The sequence below is a fragment of the Convolutriloba macropyga genome, chromosome 12 (assembly GCF_964194025.1).
Source record: "Convolutriloba macropyga chromosome 12, txConMacr16.3, whole genome shotgun sequence".
NCBI classification, from domain to species: Eukaryota; Metazoa; Xenacoelomorpha; order Acoela; family Convolutidae; genus Convolutriloba; species Convolutriloba macropyga.
The window spans coordinates 9,462,862-9,481,303 of NC_134479.1; the positions used below are offsets into that span (position 1 = coordinate 9,462,862).

Sequence of the window (18,442 nt, forward strand, 5' to 3'; positions counted from 1 at the left end):
TCTTCAATTTCTAAGTTTTTGTCCGGAATTAATTCTTCCAAACTACAGAGTTCAGTGCAGATTTTTTCTTTGAAGAGCCCTAAACGCGAAGGCAATTGTTGCCTCAATTCCAATCATTGGTGCAAATATTTTATATACCTATATTAATCATGTGACAAACGCAAACTGGGTTTGTCAGCTTCTTAATTTCACAGTGTTAAATGTCGAAATTTTTTTCGTAGTTAAACAGCAAGTAAATCAGGGTTTTCAATTACACCGAGCCTTTTTCCTTTTCTCAGACAAAAAAATGGATTCAATGATTATCAGAAGAGAGAACGTTTTTGACATACAATCAAACGATTCACCATTTTGCAACAAAAATGCCATTTTATCACAAAAATTTTCTGGCTTAATCTTCACAGCAGAAAAAATTGTTTTTTTTTAATCTGCAAACATGTAAATTAAACTAACCACTTGGTTAATGTTACATGTTAGAAATTTATTAATCAAACATTATTTTTTTCTAATTTATAACAAACTAAGGTTCGGTTTTCGTAAAATAATTTAATAAAAAATATGTTTAAATCCTGCAACCCTTCTGTCTATTGGAACTCTTTCGTGTCGTTTAAGCATTTCCGCTGTAACATTTTGTTTAAATTTGGTCCCCGACGTTTCTTTTCTAATTGTAATTGGAAGTGTGTTCCATTTTCGAATAAAGTTACGAACAATTGAACCATTACTCCATTTTGACTTACATTTTTGTTCTAAGAAAAGGTTATGGGTTCGTTTGTTTACAATAATAGGCACTTTTTCTAAAAAATCTGAAATGTTTATTAGAGCGATTTCTTAAGGAGAATAATGAAAAACCTATTTAAAGACACCCGTGTTATTTGGAGCTCTGCTGGAAGAATTTTAGTCTCCAGAAGTTGATCTCTCGCAGTATCGTATTTGGTTTTCATAAAGCAAACTTATATTCCCCAGTTTATCTGTTTGTTAATTCTGTCAATAGAGTAAGATGGTAAATTTTGAAAAAAAAAATTGCGCTAAAATCTAAATGAGACAAAACTAGTGATTTAAAAAGATTTATTCTTGTTTTTAGCGGTACCTGATAACGAACCAAATATAATGATCTGATTGCTGAAGCCATTTTACTGATAACCTTATTTAGTTGATTTTGGTATGTCAGTTTCCTATCAATTATTACACCTAAATATCTACATTTTTCAGATGCCTCCAATCGGTGTCCCTTGAAATCGACAGTTTCAATGATCGGCATTTTTTCATTCCTGAACACCATTAACTCCGTTTTTTTCTCATTCAAAGTTAACCTGTTTTGTTTCATATATTGATCTGTCTTGTTCAATGTATCTTCAGCTATTAGCTGCAAATTTGCTTCATTCTTTGCATGACATAGAATTGCTGTATCATCGGCAAACTGTAATACATCACAATTCGTTGATACAGCTTCCCTGAAATCGTTGACATAAAGTATAAAAATTAGAGGCCCTAAGACAGTTCCCTGAGGAACACCGTGATTTATGACAACCCAATCTGATTTTGCTATCCCATGTTTTACACACTGTTTTCTATCACAAAGGAAAGAATTTAATAAGATTCTTGCATTTTCTCCAATTCCATACCTTTTAATTTTGTTCATAAAAACATCTATAGATATTGAGTTGAGAGCCTTTGCTAAGTCTAAAAAGAGTGTGACAACAATTTCGTTTTCGTCAACGCATTGGTTTATCTTTTCAGTTAATGAAACGATAGTATCGAGACAGGACTTTTGCTTTTGAAAGCCGAATTGATTCTTGTTAATCAGACCATTAAGAGTTAGGTGGTGAGTTAGTTGTTCAAGTAGTAATCGCTCAAAAATTTTTGCTAGAGTTGGTGTGACTGATATGGGTCGATAGTTTTCTGGTTCTAGTCGGTCTCCCTTCTTATAGACAGGTGTAACATGCGCTGTTTTCAAAATATTAGGAAACGTGTTTTTGTTTATACATTCATTGACGACAAATTGTGTGATGTCATACTAAAAAATGTTACGCCACATTTAACAGCAGCCTCTGCAATTTTGTTTAAAAAATTGTTCAATCTTTTTATATCTGACCTCACACAGAAAATAACAAATAAGACAACTAATACCTATCTTCCCATCGAAACTGCTCACGAAGTCTGTGCACGTCTCAATGTTGTTAACTGTAAACCGATTACTGACAAAATTGCACATGGGTCTGCTGGGAACATTAAAGTGGCAAATGTCATATTCAGTTTTTGAGTTGATAACAAACACGTTAAAACACAAAAATAAAAATAACGTCGAAGGAAAAGTCAAGCTCATCACTTAACGAACTCATAAGCTATTCTGAAGTTAAGTTTTTCCTGTGAAAATATTTTTCTGAAGACTTTTTGAGTGAAATTTTTATGAGAAAATTCTTTTTCATAAAAGACCTAATCAATCACATCTGCCCAGTTATTAATTTTAATGGGCCTCATTTATTAGAAGTTTTCTTTTACGTTAAGATACTTTGTTTATTTCCAGCTGCTCGACAATTTGGATCGCACTTAGAAGGGAGACACTATTAATGATTTGTTTAATTTTTAACATTTGGAAATAGTAATTCTTAAACGCCTTTTTCAGAGTTTTATGACGCGTGAAAAGACTTGATTGATAGTTTCGGTTACGTAAAATAAAACATTCCAAAATAATGCAATAAATGATGTGGACAGAGTTGATAGCACTAAATGCAGGGTATAGTTACATGTATTTATTTTTCAATTTTTTGTACTCTTTGTTCCTAACTTTCTCTATTTTCGGTATAACAGATATATCTTAAGTTAACTTCATTTTTTGAGTAGCAAAAAACAGCAAACAAAAAGGCTCAGATGAATCAAAGACCAAATTTCTTTCTAGTTTGGTGTGAAAAAATGGGCCTGAGATCAATTTGAGCAGCATAGCAAATCAAAAAAAAATCAACATAACATTATTATTATTATTATAACATGAAGCAAAATTTTAAGATAATTTCAGGACGGTTGAAACTGCAACTAGTTTGAACAAAAAATCTCTGGTGCCTACAACAGCCAGTAAGTTAGGATGTTCATTGAGTCTTTTGTGAACCGTTTTTAGTCTATGAGATCGATAGATAGGAGACTCTTCGTCTCTAAAAATTAATCTTAACTGATCTTGTCCGAATGACCTTGATTGAAGCAGGTCGATTCTCATTAGCATGAATGATTCATGATGTATCAAGCTACAAAAAAACAACGTAGCTTCTGAAAGGTGGAAACCGAACTTAAAAGCTTGTCAAGCAAGGAATGTTCCGCAAATAATCAATTTTGTGGCATGTCATTTCATGGTTAGTGCAATATTTGTCAGTATAATTTTGTATAATTATGGTACAAACAGACGCCAACTTCATTTATACCAGAGTAGGAGAAAACGCCCCATGGTTTAGGACCAAACAGCCATCCCCATTTCTACACTTGCTCAACACAGAGGCCTGTGAGCATATCTTGGCCTATACAGACTTGTGGCAATGAAACTAATACTCTCTTTAATACTAATACTCTTTTACTAATACTGATGCTCTTATTTTCTAATACAGTTATTTAAGAACGACGAGCATATTAGAGAAGCACGATCATGTAAGATGTGACAAAACGGCAGACGCCAACCTAGAGAAGGAAATGATGAAATCCAGTTTCGTCAAAAATTTTAACTGAGAAAAAAATATATTAGACGTGGTGATAGACAAACCAACTATTTAACTGTCCTATCATGACCAACAAAAGAGCGTGTTGAAAACCATGGTACAGGCCTGTGAAAGCTCATCTGAAAGTTTGAAAATAAAAAAAAACTAATCTCAAAACTCAAGGATTCCCAGAAAAAAAATGATGTAGGTTGCTCAGAACAAACAAACCAAAATCAACAAAGCAATTTCACTCCAGAGACAGGCATAGTCTTGATTTTCTGCAGCCTCCTTAAGCCAGAGGTAATTTTAACTTCAGCTCTGAAACACGCTCCTCCAGATTCCACTTAGACACGCTAAAATTTTGCCCCACTTTAGAGCTCACAAGCGTGATATACAGGATATAATCTCCTTCGCAACTAACAGCCCTTTGGCCAGTGTTCGACTCCCGCTCTTCTACTTTCCTGCCTTTGAACCTTTTAGGTCATTGAATTATCTCCAAGTGTCTCGCTAAATATACAGCTAAATTCGTACCTCACACGCGCGCCTCGAGAAGTCCCTTAGACACAAAAAAATTTGTCAGACACTTAATATACATAGTACGTTGGAACACTAAACTTTTTATGTGGTAGAGCATACTTCCAAGACCACAAAGCCCCGTGGTAACTGGTCCTGACCAACAGCCCTTTGGAACGGGTTCGATTACGACCCATCTATTTTTTTCTTTTGAACGTTTTAGATAACATGAACTCTCTAGACGTGTCTGGTTAACGCTTTTTCTAATTCTACTCTAAAACATGCGCTTCCGGAAACTCCTTAATCATGCCACACGTTTGTTCATTTTGGAGCTTACGCGTTTGATATATGGGATTATCACATCTTTATCATAATTTCGTCCGCTTAAAAATATACATATAGAGAATTTGAATTCAAATTAACCAGAACACTATAAGAGAGCATACTTTCAAGACCACATAGCCCCGTGGTAAACGTTGCTGACTAGCAGCAGTTTGGCTTGAGCTTGATTTGCGTTCATCTATTGTTTTTGCTTTTGCACCTCTTAGGTAATTGAAATCTCTACTAGTGTCTTGTTGTCTTGCTTCTCAATTCGGCTCTTAAACATCCGCATCCAGAGGCCCCTAATCATGCTAGGATTATGTCCTTTTTCCAGCTCACGCGTTAAATATATAAAAAGTCACAAGATAAAAGATTGGAGTCGGAGACAAAACTTGCTTGATATATAGAGATGCATATGCAGGTAGAAATAGTCTACAAAAAACTAGAATATTTAATATTCCCCATAGTTTCTTGATGTCTATGTTGTAATGCTACTATTTACGGAAGAAGACAAAAACAAGAAAAGTTAAGTAACTGCTTGAGTTCACGAAAATTGAAAATGATCGTCAAATTATATTCCAGAAACTGGAAAAGTTTTTTGGAAAATTGTCAAAATTATTCATAATTATGTCATCCAAACCAATTCTTCATCGCTGAAATAAAACAGACAACTAACTTGAATTTCATAGGAAATCTGCTTGCATAAACAAGCAACAAACACAGGCAAACACGAAAACATGGTAAAAGCTGTATTAGTAAGTCAAAATTACAAAACTTTGGCCTAATATATTGATGCCAATGTCCCAACGTCCTTAAAATCAATTATATGCCAACAATAAACTCCCAGTAACAAAAACACAAGCTTAGAAAAAAGTTTTGTTGACCCCTAAAGATTGGAAAAGAACAGAAAATTTGGAAACTGTTTCAAAAAATATTTTAAAAACTTAAGGAACAGTTGCCAACTACGGAAAATAGTTTCTTGAACCTGATTCGTTGTCGCTAAAATAACCAATAACCGATCCTGAAGTCCCAAAAAACACTTCAGTGGCTCCCAAAGATTAAAAAATTGGAAGGACAAAAAATTCGCAAAAGCTAGAAAAAGGGAAATTTTTAATGAAAAGACAAAAACATGCCTGATGATAAAATCTTTAAAACTATTTCGGCGCCTCAAATATCCAATAACCGATGCGTTATCACTAAAAGATTGACTGTCCCTACAGAACTAAAAAAAATGAAAACAAATTAAAAACTGCCTAAAATCACGCGTTTTGTAATAAAGTTTGCCTCTAACGTTTTGTAATTAAGTTTGCTTTAAAACAACATATAACTCACAAATCAATTATAAAAATCGTTTCTAGCTTTTAGAAGACTACTGTTAGCTTTAATCAATGTCATAAATAAGTGTTCTAACAAAATTTGAAAAAAATTGCAAAAAACTTTGGCGTCAAAACCTTGTTGTGAAAGGAGAACTTCGTAAGCTGAGAATTGGAAGAGATGTAGACAAGGACACAATAAATTCGAGAAGAAAAAATAAGAAACAACAATATGCGGTTTTTGTTGCTCTTAAAAATTGCAAAGTAGTGGGACAGGTCTAATAAAACTGACACTGGCAAAGCCATCAGAGTAATGAAATAAAATAGTGATTGTAATGATAGCAAATGGATTTGAAAAACTGTGCGTGTTCAGATGCAACAATTACAAAACGGTGTCAAAAATTCCGGTTAAGCCAAGTTACATGTAACAAAACGCATGGTGAAGTGTTTGATGACCGTCAAATGACACCTGATGGATCGCAAATTTCTAGCATAAAATGGAAGCAGCAGGCACAGGCGGTAAACTGTAGTAGATATAATCTATGAGAGGAAAATTGCACCTTATAATTTTGCTATCAACGAGTTCCTAAAACGTTGCTGTACAATTTTCTATTTTCAATTCGAAAAAAAATAAAACATTGTGATCAAATTATCTAAGCCCTATGTGGTATAATATTAAGTTTTAGACCATTTTACGTGTTACATTCAGTGCGAATTATAGATACATTCAGTGCGGAATACGATTACGCTCAGTGCAAAAAAATAGATACCTAAAACGCTCTGAAAAGTTTTAATCAGCGCGCGAAAAAAAAAATACATCGCTTGTATCTGAATATGCGTTTAAAATTTGTATACTTTTGCAAACAAGGGTTGCGCAAGTACATTCAAAACTGCCCGAACTCGCTAAAGTATCTATTTTTCCCAATAATGGTACATTTTCATTGCATGGACATCGGATAAGCGAACAAGAGATACACAAATCGTGCAGATTTGCCCGCGAAGATTTGGGATCAACTCTGCCGCGTTACGGCTGTTCGGAAATAAGCTTCTAAACCTCGAAAGTGTAAACAACATCAAGTGTAAGCAACCAATCAAGTTTAAGCAACCAAGTTTATAAGTTCTGTGAGAGAACAAAAACATATGAGTTTAATAACCATAAAAGTAGCAACCGACGAATTGCAGAGCCAGAAAAAAATCTACCACAAGACAAAGTTACAGTCACAGGGAACATGGATGGAGGTATTTGTCATAAATCTATTTTTGAAACTTTGCAGCCAGTTGGACTTATCATTGAACTATCAGTGGTATGGCAAAAGATGAAGAGTAGAAGGTTTATACCCTCTGCTGAATTGATTTCTCACATTAGTGGCAACTTCGTTGACTAACTATTCAAACTGTGTAGCCTTTTTTTAAAAAAAATTAAATCATAGTAAAAGGACACAGTCAATTTGCAGTGAAGAGTCAAAATGATCGTTTAAGACAGACTGGTCCAGGTGCTTAAGGTTGCATCTGCAGCTTTTCAAAACTACATAGTGCTAACACGTGAAAAAAATCCGAGCCCTTTGGAACTGTCATAAAGATATGTTGGTCAAATATTTCAACTTGAGTCAAGAGTTGACTATTAGAGTAGTTTTTCGTTTAAAGAGAAGAAAACAATTTTATGATCAAGTCAATCCCACATTAGCAAGGTCACCTATGTGAGTTGAACACAAAGATAGGTGTGCCGTTGAAAAAATTATCGGAAGTTTTGCGCTTGGTTTTATCCGGATTTTATAACAAAAACGTTAATTTTAATCAAAATGGAAAAATGTGTTCTAATTGAGCACAAAACGCTTGAAGACGTGTGAACTAATTTTGTGTCCAGCAGCAAATCAGCGCTATGAATATATATTTTTGAAAAAGTGGTTGCAAGAAACAATGAAATGCCTCAATATGCAGCAACACAATAATTTTATCTCCAAAGAACTTGAAAATAGAGAAATTTCTGCAAATGGATCACTTGCTGAGAAACCCCGGATTCTTTTCTGATGCTGCTTTGTTAAAACATTAAAGCAAAGGTAAGTTCAAAAAATTAGGATTCTGAATCAACGTTCAACGGAACTTTGAAGTGAACGTCTGGTTTTAAAAATCAACAAAAAACGTTTAAATCCCATGTTTTCGCGATTGGTTTAAATTCAGAAAAAAATCCCTGCTTTACACAAAAAACAATTCCAGCATGATATACCTTTGAAACAAAAGTTGAAGGAAGCCATGAGGCGATACAATATTTAGAATTTATCATGACACAATTGCCAGTTTTTGATCAAAATTTTAAATTTTACTGGTACTCATGTCTTGAACGTAAATGAATATTATGAATATTACACTTTGAAACACCTCCATGTATTAAATTGGAATAGGCCATAGGTAACATGTACAAACAGTGAGGTGGCCTTATTTCAATTTTCAAATGTTATACCTAATCATAATGATTTGAAGAAGGATTAGCAGGCTGCGCCATCAGTGCCGTTGGCTAACCCCACAAAATTTACGAACAAATTTTCCAAATAACAGGTTGATTGCAAATACATTATTTCAGTGAAACTAGGCGACTTCAAATGTGTTTGGCGATTATGACAGCGTAAGAAAATCTTATTTAAGCAAAATGTCCAAAAGACTTTGTGGAATCGGCCAATCAATTAGTGAAACTATATTCCAAAAATTATCTGGCCTTTCAAAATGAGGCAGAAGTTTGCATTTTAATTTCGCAGCAAAGCTTGCTCGTAATGTAGTGCAAAATCCTATATAGTACTTTTTGCTGCAACCACTGCACATCTTTAAGATCCCCTTAAAAGTAACCTTGACGACTCAGTGACTATGACTTCTGTCTAAGCCTGTAAAGGAACCAAGTTCCTTTATATTTTATCTCCCCCACACCTTCATTTTTCTCCCCCCACCTACACTTTCGTCCTCCAAAACCCATTCATTTCCTGATTTCCATTCCCCCAACCTATTTCCATTGAAGCTATATATTTAAGTTGATTTTATTGAAGAAGTCAGAATTGGTTGACATTCACTTTCAATATTATTTATAGTAAGGGATTTCCCGTTTTTAACCACAACTGTTGTGCCAATGGCGCGAATTATGATGTATTTAAAGAAGTTGATTTGCTACTATAGTTGCGACTTTCAGAAATACGAAGATTAATGAAAAGTTGTCTTGGTATGCAAGACTTAGGCCGAAGAGCATAAACATTTCTGGCGTATCCTAGGGTCAAAAAAGGACCTTTGAAACTTGCTCGACTCAGACTGGGGAATTTTTGAATTTATAGGTTGGAACTTAGACATTTCACACTTAGCACATTTAAACTCTGGTTTGATAACTTCACATGTTTTAATCAAAAACATCACAATCACAAAAGATCAAACTGATTTTTAATCTGGCTCTAGAAGTGAAGACTGATTTGAGAGTTCTCCTGAGAAGGATGCTTGCGTGGGATGTCTAGTCACGACAGATGGGCTAGCCTTACTTGCAGAATTGAAAGTCTTCATTTCGAAATATGGATTTTAATAGGCGTCTAGTTATCGTTGGATCAATATAGTATCTTTCCGCATTAGTTCTGAAAGGAGTAGGTCCTCCTCTAGGTGAAATTTAAAAGCACCACTAACACACACATTGACTTAGGATTAGTTGCAAGGCCTGGTATGCCCTTGCTACCTTAAGGTTTATACGAACGTGAAGTTATCCCCCCAACAGTGTCAGTAGATACACACATTAGTCGAAAGTTAGCCACAACAGGTTAGGGTTCGTTCTATCGCGCTCGAAAAACAAATAGGCAACCGGGCAAAAAATTATAATTGTCTACGTTTGTAAGAGTTTCACTGATTAGTGAAAAGGTTTAACTCTATACAACTTATTAACGAAGCTTCATCAAACTTCACTGATTAGTGATTGCGACAAGCAAAAACATAGCAAACAAAATTTAGGCAAAAAAACACTAGCTAAGCACAGTAAGCAACAGCCTCATTTAAAATATAGGTTTTAACATAACAAAATATGTTAGAGTAGGGCTGTTACAAGGAAACATAGTGCAGTAACAGTGCAGTAAAAACTTTGTAAAATAAGAAAAAACTTCTATAAAAGTCAATATGCCAAACAAGTCCAAAGCATCATCAGCAGCAAAGATCAGCCTTAAGCAACAACTTCAGTTGAAAGTGATAGAGTGGAGGGCATTAAAAGACCTCTTTGAAGAACAAAGCAATAGTAACGAAGGTCTAAGCATACTACGTGAAACTTTGGAACTCTTGAGGTCTCAAAAAGAGCAGTTAGACAGAAGTTGCAATGAACTCATGAAGCTACAGCTAACACGTGAAGAGTTGACAACACTTGTAAATGAATCTGCCGATAGAAACATAACCATGCTGAAATGCAAACAGAGAGCAAAAGCACACAGAACAGATGCAAGTGACACTGAATCTGCTTTTAAAACATCAGCAGCGCCTTTCCCTAATCTATTGAGAAAACAGTACCCTTTACGCAATAGAGCAATGAACCATCCTTTCGCAAGCCGCAACAATCAGGAAAGTATTAACGCTGACTCGTCCGAATCAGAGGACCCTGATAATTTTCAACCCGTTCTGAACAGTGAAGAGAGAGAGGAAGGAACCGGGAATTTCTCACAGGGGCACTGAGAACAGATGAACGATCGAGAGAAGAGAACAATGTTCAAGGACAGAGCCGACATTAGAGTGAGGACAGCAGAGCTGAGCATTTGCAACAACCATGTTCTTTTCACAACAATAACCAGGCTGCTCCGACCATGAGCCATAGGTACACACCGCAAACCAATCAACTACCAGTGAACAATTTCAGCGGACCTAATGGACACAATAACAACGGCTATAACAACAACCTATACAATGACTTTCCGAGTTTCCCACCAGACTCGATGCAAAACCAAGCACTAATGATACAGAACACATTGAGTTTGCCTAAGATTTCAATTGACAATTTCACTGGTGATCCTCTGAAATGTCATCAGTGGTTCAGTTTCTTCAAAGCAACCATTCACAACAACAGTGGCCTCTCAGACGCCCAAAAATGACATACCTCCAAAACTCAGTATCTAATAAAGCAAGAGATTCCATAAGTGGATACTCATACAATGGGGATTACTACCATGAAGCCATCGCTGAATTGACCAGAAAGTTTGGCAAACCACAGCATATTGTCGCTGCATACCTGGATCAATTAGAGAAGTGGCCAAAACCCTGATTAGACGAACCAAAATCTTTTGTGAGCTTCTCATCTTTCTTGAGGAGACTTGTACAAACCTTCTGACTCCACAACTTTGAAGCTGGTCTGAAGTCTTCAGCCGTCTTGAGAATGGCCAGAGACATATTGAACCCTAACATGATAATCAGATGGAATCAACACACAAGAAGCCAAGGCGCGCTGCAACCTAATCTTACCCACTTTGCTGATTAGATTGACTCATATGCAGAGGCGTGCGAAGACAACTCCCCACAACCGAACCAGAGAACCAGAGTGAACACTATTTCTAGAAGGGGCCCTTCAGATGAAGGGGCCCGACAGGGTTGTTTGAGGAGGTGCAATCTCTGCCCTAACTGCCTCAGAGCTCACGAAAAGGGTCTCTGCCAATCGAAAACAAGGTACCTTGTGGACAGATGCAATGGGTTCCATCACTCAACGCTCCCTAGGACAGATGCAAGGCAACAGCAACAAAAAGCACAACCAATTGGGAACTGGAATCAAATCTCACAAAACAATGTCTTCAGAAACCAAACAAACCAAGACCAGTCAAACTATGGACGTAACTTTAATAATGAAAACCAAAGGCAGCAGATGAGTTCAAACTACAACCAACAGAGTGGAAACCAGAACAGGCAAAGTGGATCTAACAGCAGCACGCCACACAGGGGCAACTGGAACAAAAGTGGCCTTCACCCTCAGCACATGAACGCGCAGAACAACGTCAACAGACAGCAGAATAACAATCAACGCACTGTAGCCCAACAGCAGGCAGCTACTCCGCAACAAAACTACACTTGCAGCAACCAACAGGAAACTTCATGGATCAGGCCGCAGATACAATTGCAGGCGATACCAGTAACACTTTTCAACAGAGATCTTTGCATTGAACCTAAGCTTTGTTGGACAGTGGCAGTGACAACACTATCACTCAAATAACATAGAAGGTTGCTGATGCAATTCAAGTTCAACAAACGAAAGACATAACCCTACCACTAGCTTCACTTCGCGGTGGCGGTGAACACTCAGTTAAAACAGCAGATGTAATGATCGGCATAGGAGCTTTGTGCAGCAGTTGTCCTGTGATCAGAATCCCTGTGTACGCAACAGCAATGGAGGAGTTTTGAATCCCAAGAGTTCAAATTGAAAGGTTGAATGAGATCTGCAGAGACCACTTTCACCTCCAGAATATAAAATTTCCAACAATCAGAGACAACCGGATCGGAATTTCGATTGGAGCAGATGCATTCACAGCAACGGTTCCCAGACAGTTCACAACAGAACCCACTGGCAGCCCATACGGAGTCAACACTCTGCTTGGCTGGACACTGACAGGGCCCATTCCTCAGAGGTACACACAGAAGAGGGTCGGACATTCAAACAGCACAAGCATAACACTTTTCAATCATATCAGGAGACGACAAGACGAACCAGATGAAGATCTTCTCCAACTCTTTTGAACAATTGAAGGTGTGAACTTCAACCAGTGTTCTTCAGAGGGACAGTCTGAAGATGACAAAGAAGCTCTGTCCGTCCTCAATGATACAATAAAAACATTGGTGACAGATACCAGATTGGATTTCCATGGAAAAAATACATCACACTCCCTAACAAATACTTCATGGCCAAAGTTCAGTGGCACACTCTGCAGCAGAGACTGGAGAGGGACAACAAACAAGAGCATTCAGAGGCGCACACATCAATCAAGCAGCAGTTCTACATGGATGATTTCATGCAGACCTACTCTTCTGAAGGGGAGGCCCGCAGAAGTGCAGAGGAGATCAAAACTGTTTTACATACAGGAGGATTCAATCTGACGAAGTTCCTGAGCAACAAACCAGCCGCATTAGAAACCCTACTGGAAGAGGACAAGGCAGAAATGAAAGCCCAAAGAGTCCTTGGTTAGACGTGGGACCCCAAGACTGACAAATTGATGTTTGCAAAACCAAAGCTTCTTTACACAGGACAACAGATGACTCAAAAAAAGGTTCTTTTAATGGCAGCTTCTCTGTTCGATCCAGTTGGACTGATTTCACCCTTTGCCCTCAGAATAAGATGCATTCTCCAAAGAATCATTAAAGAGGGAAGAAACTGGGATCAACCTGTGTCAGAATGCTAACAGCAGGAACTACAGGAGTGGATGGATGAGCTCGACAGCATGACTTCAATCTAAATTCCTAGATGCTTGATTCCCAACATCAATGGGACCCATCAACTTCACAAGTTCACTGATGCCTCAATGAGTGCAATTGCTGCCATAGTTTATGTGAGGACAACCAACGCCGATGGATCTTGCACATCGCAATATGTGATCAGGAAAACAAAGGTGGCACCGATCAAGCAGCTGAGCATTCCAAAACTGGAAATGGAAGCAGCAACACTTGGAGCAGAGCTGGCTGGGTTCTGTAAGAGCAAGATGAAAACAACCATAACCTCAAAACACTTTTGGACAGACAGTACCGCTACACTTGCATGGATCCAATCCAAGCAGAGACACAAGATGTATATTGCCAACAGACTGACCAAAATTCACGAGAATTCCAACCAGACAATTGGACACGCATCCCTGGAAAGTTGAATCCCGCTGACCACGGCACACGAGGCCTCAACCCATCAGACATACCAAAGTTGTGGCTTCAACCACCGGACTTTCTGAGCACACCTCAAGACTCTTGGATTTTTGCCGAAGACAGTGATCCCCACATATGCGCTACACAAGCGACACAACCTCAGACGCCAGTCATTGAGGTTGAAAAATTTTCAACATGGAGTCCACTACTCAACTCTACTAGAATGGTGTTCCAGGCAATTAGACGCTTCAAGGCAAAACTCCGAACTAGAAGACAAAACGAATCGCCTGGGATCTCCAACACTGACAGTTTTGCATCAGATGAGAACGGGGCAAGGAACTACCTCATCAAAAAGTCCCAAAACGAGTTTTTCTCAGGAACAATTTGTACACTGTTGAAGGGAAGCAATCTCGAGAAAGGAGACAAGCTGATGCCCTTCACTCACATTCTAGATTACATTGGACTCTTGAGGGCAGGAGGAAGACTCAACAAGGTACCTCTAACCTACAGTGCGAAACATCCTCTTGTTCTCCATAGCAGGAGCAAAATTGCAAGACTGTTGATTGAAAAAGCGCACCATGACTGTGGCCATCAGGGCGTGGAACATGAGAAGGCTCACCTGCAACAAACTTTCCTGATGATTGGATTGAGAAAAGTGCTGCGAAGTCTGGTGAAATACTGTTTCATTTGCAGACAATGGAGGGCAGACAATGTGAGATTGAAGATGGCCGATCTTCCTGAATTCAGGTTTCCAGCAAACAAGCAGTACCCCTTCGTCAACACAGGAATGGACATGTTTGGACCATTCTACATTAAGGACAAGAGAGAGAGAACCCAGATGCACTACGTCTGCTTGTTCACATGCCTGGTCACCAGAGCTGTCCACCTAGAAGTATGCCATGACCTCTCAACCGATTGTCTTCTCATGACCATCCGCAGATTTGTATCACGACGTGGATACCCTGGCCTCTTGGTGAGTGACAATGGCAAAAACATCGTTGGAGCCAACCAAGCAATGAGGTTTAAGTTCCAGAGAAGCTACAAGCCAGACAAGGAGTACATCAAACTGCAATTGGCTCAACAGAACATTCAGTGTACTTTCAACCCTCCATTGGCACCACACTTCGGAGGAGTCTGGGAGAGGCTGATACAGACCGTGAAGAGGAGTCTACTATTAGTGCTGGGCAGTCGGAAACTAACACTCTCAGTTTTCCAGACAGTTGTGGCAGAGGCCGAGGCAATTTTGAACTCCAGACCATTAACTCATGTGGGCTGCAGCATCTCAGATGAGGGACCACTTACTCCGAATCACTTCCTCCTTCGCAGACCTCACATGTGTTTGAGACCTCTTGTGAACAGCAACCAGCGGTTCTCCACTAAGGATTTCAAGTTGACGCAGACACTACTTGATCACTACTGGAGCAGGTTGCTGAAGGAATATATTTCTGAGCTCAACAAGAGAATGAAGTGGCAAAGGTCAAATGATGAGCTGGATGAGGGTGACATTTTGTGGGTGCTCAAGGACTTCACACCCAGAGGCATCTTGCCTCTCGGGAAGATTGTGAAAGCACACAGAGGTTCAGACGGAATAGCCAGGAGCTCCGACATCCAGACGTCTACAGGAATGGTACAGAGACCAGCAGTAGCCTTAAGTCGTGTATTCACACAATTGTCAGGTGCGCCGGAGGGTCACTGAAACAAGTTCATTGAAACACGCACACACAAACACATTAAAAAACTCAATATCAGAAAGAAAACTTTTTGTGCTTTATTTTTTTGTGTTTACATTTTTATTTCAAATGTTGCCTTTCCTTGCCGGGAGTGTAAAGGAACCAAGTTGCTTTATATTTTATCTCCCCCACACCCTCATTTTCCTCCCCCCACTTACACTTTCGTCCTCCAAAACCCATTCATTTCCTGATTTCCATTCCCCCAACCTATTTCCATTGAAGCTGCATATTTAAGTTGATTTTATTGAAGAAGTCAGAAGTGGTTGAAATTCACTTTCGATATTATTTACAGTAAGGGATTTCCCGTTTTTAACCACAACTTTTGTGCCAATGGCGCGATTTATGATGTATTTAAAGAGGTTGATTTGCTACTATAATTGCGAATTTCAGAAATACGAATTTTAATGAATAGTTGTCTTGGTATGCAAGACTTAGGCCGAAGAGCATAAACAAAGCCTATGAAACTTTTCATAGTTGAAAAATTTTTGTTGGTTAAGCACTTTAGTTCTGTGCTGTCTTAGGTTCATGAACACCAATGGAATACGTATAGCCACAACATGATGTAGTCATCTCCTATTTTGATTAATTTTGTTTTCCAATTGAAGTCAAAATAATTAGCTCGATTCTTTGAAATTTTATTTTGAATCAACCATGAAATTAGTAACCCTACCAAAAGAGACGAAAATGTTCATTTGATTGCCACACATTTACTGCCGGTTTGAGACTGTCGGTTAAAGACAGTTTTAGCGGCCCTAATGCAAGATGGCTCTGCTGGTGGAACACTTGAGGCTACTGGCTGAATTACTGACAACTCTGACTAGCCGAAGTAACCAGTATGGCTGGTGTAGTGCAGCCGCGGGGCCAGCTGCAATAAACTTCTGCCAGCAGAACGCTGAAGGTTGCAGGGGTGAGCTGCTGTTGAACTCCAATGGCCAAAGTATGCTGGCCGAGAAGTGAAGAAAGAAATCTCTGCGGGCCTAATGCAAGATGCTTCTACAGCAAGAATGCTGGTGACTGCTGGAGAAAGCTAATGCTGACTCCGGCTAGCCGAACTTTGATGGCTGGGTGACAGAGGACAGACCTGATGCGCTCCTTTAAAATAATTTTTGTCGCAAAAAATTGGAGGTTGCTATAATTTTTACAATCTTCTGTCTTTGACATTTTTTAAAAAAAATCTAACGTATAATGTTTATCTAAATAAAATTCAATCACTTGACATAAGTCAGATATGTGACCTTTTGATTCCAGCGTTTGCGTTGAGTGCCAGGTACATCGCTGCGGAAGGGCATGAGTTGAACCAATAATAATCTGGCTCACAGAGTCTCTGCTGTTTTTAATCAAATTTATTATCTGTTACGTAGATTGATCTCAATTTCGTTTTTAACAATTCCTGACGCTTTGGTAGACTTCACTTGGTATCGTCCAATTGAGATTTCTTAACGATGATCAGTTCGTTTCGTCTGGACTGCTTTTTAAGGGTTTATAGGTGTAGTTCTTAACTGCATACTCTCCTGGTTGCAACTTTTGCTGAATTGCCACAATGATTTGTGTGTTCAGCCGTCTATATGTCATCAGAGTTTGGTATTCCTGTCTTGACAGGACTTTGGTGGTTGATAATAGTCCTTACACATTCATTAAACACTTTTGGTTTTGCGGTTTCTGCTCTTTCCTTTACTGTAGAGGGTTGGCTTTGGTTGTATGTTAAGATGGTGTCTCGATTCGCTAATTGCTCTAAAAAAGAGCCAGAAAAATTACGCTTGGCTTCGCGCTCAACAATCTCTCTATAGTTTCTTTTTATTTTTAGAACTCAAATGTTTAGTTGCAATTATTTGTTTTCGTTAGACATATAATAGCGAACAACTAAAAATTCCAGTTATAAAATACTTGAGGTTAAAGTATTATTATTGCAATATTATAAACGCAATATTATTAGAAAAAGAAACATAAATGGCTATAAAAAGTTAGGTATTAATGAGAACCTCGTTAGGAGCGTAAAACCAGCTTTTTGTTGAACCCTGCTTCAGCAAAACTGACACCAGATTTTTTCGCCACAATCTCAAGCAAAACCGATTGTCTTGTTAACTGGTGTCTACTCAACCACTTGAGAAACAACACTGAAGACCATTAACCACGGACGCTAAACCACTTCTTTCTCGGTAGATTATTTTGCAGCAATCTTGGACCATTATTCAACGAGACGCTGACATTGAACACGTTTACCTAGACGCTGGCGAGGCTAAGACTCCAGCAAATTTTGACGAGGCTTATGACCGATTATCTTCTTTCGCTTTAATACCGATGAACCTGTGGATATCTCGCGAGGCAACTTTGCAGGTGAATGACGTTGTATGGTTTCTTGAAGAGCTTTCCGAGAGATGGATATGGACGCTGAGTTGAATTCCACTTACTTTCACCAGCCTCGACAACATTGCTAGGTCATGTGAACCTAATACCGCTGAAAATGAAGTAGACACGACATAAAAATCACGCTTATCTGCCCCAAACGAATTGAGAAGTTAAAGTCAGGCTCGGCTCTCCTGAAAGTCAATGGTATCAATGAATCATTGAATTCTTTTCATAGCAATGAATTGACGCATTTTTGTAAGTTGATGCCTTTGTTCGCAAATTGCAGCACGCTAAAGGCATGATGATGACAATAAAACTTTGTATAACCAGAACTGATTGTTTTCTGTTATCATTTAACTAATGGAGCGAAATATGTGCTATCACAGAATTGAATTACAAAAAAAATGTAGAGGCTGAAGAGGTAATATGTGAAGAGGGGAGACACGCGTTATCATTAGATATTTTTGTATAAGATAACAATTTAGCCGCCAAAGAAGAGGAACTTGACTTTTGTCCTCTCTCTTGTATAAAACAGTTTCTTTCTCTCCGCTAAAAAGATTGAACATACTAAATGAGGAAATTACCTATACTAAACGCAGACTCTCTTGAAGATTGAAGATTACGTACAAAACATTTATAATTATACACGTAAAAACATTGGACGAGGAAATTATTGACCGCATGGTAAACTGATTGAAATATTGACTTTCTGAGTTAAACATTC

The 18,442-nt window shown here is 38.2% G+C and overlaps 1 protein-coding gene across 1 annotated transcript; it reads left to right on the forward strand.

The window, feature by feature from the left end:
* The first annotated feature begins 13,544 nt into the window (after positions 1 to 13,544).
* Positions 13,545 to 15,338, forward strand: LOC142350984 (uncharacterized). Its single transcript, XM_075403016.1, has one exon. It carries the CDS (start codon positions 13,545 to 13,547, stop codon positions 15,336 to 15,338), a length of 1,794 nt encoding a protein of 597 aa, XP_075259131.1.
* The last annotated feature ends 3,104 nt before the right edge of the window (positions 15,339 to 18,442 follow it).

Coding starts and splice junctions, on each gene's coding strand:
- LOC142350984 (XM_075403016.1), top strand. CDS start 13,545: ATGGATCCAATCCAAGCAGAGACACAAGATGTATATTGCCAACAGACT.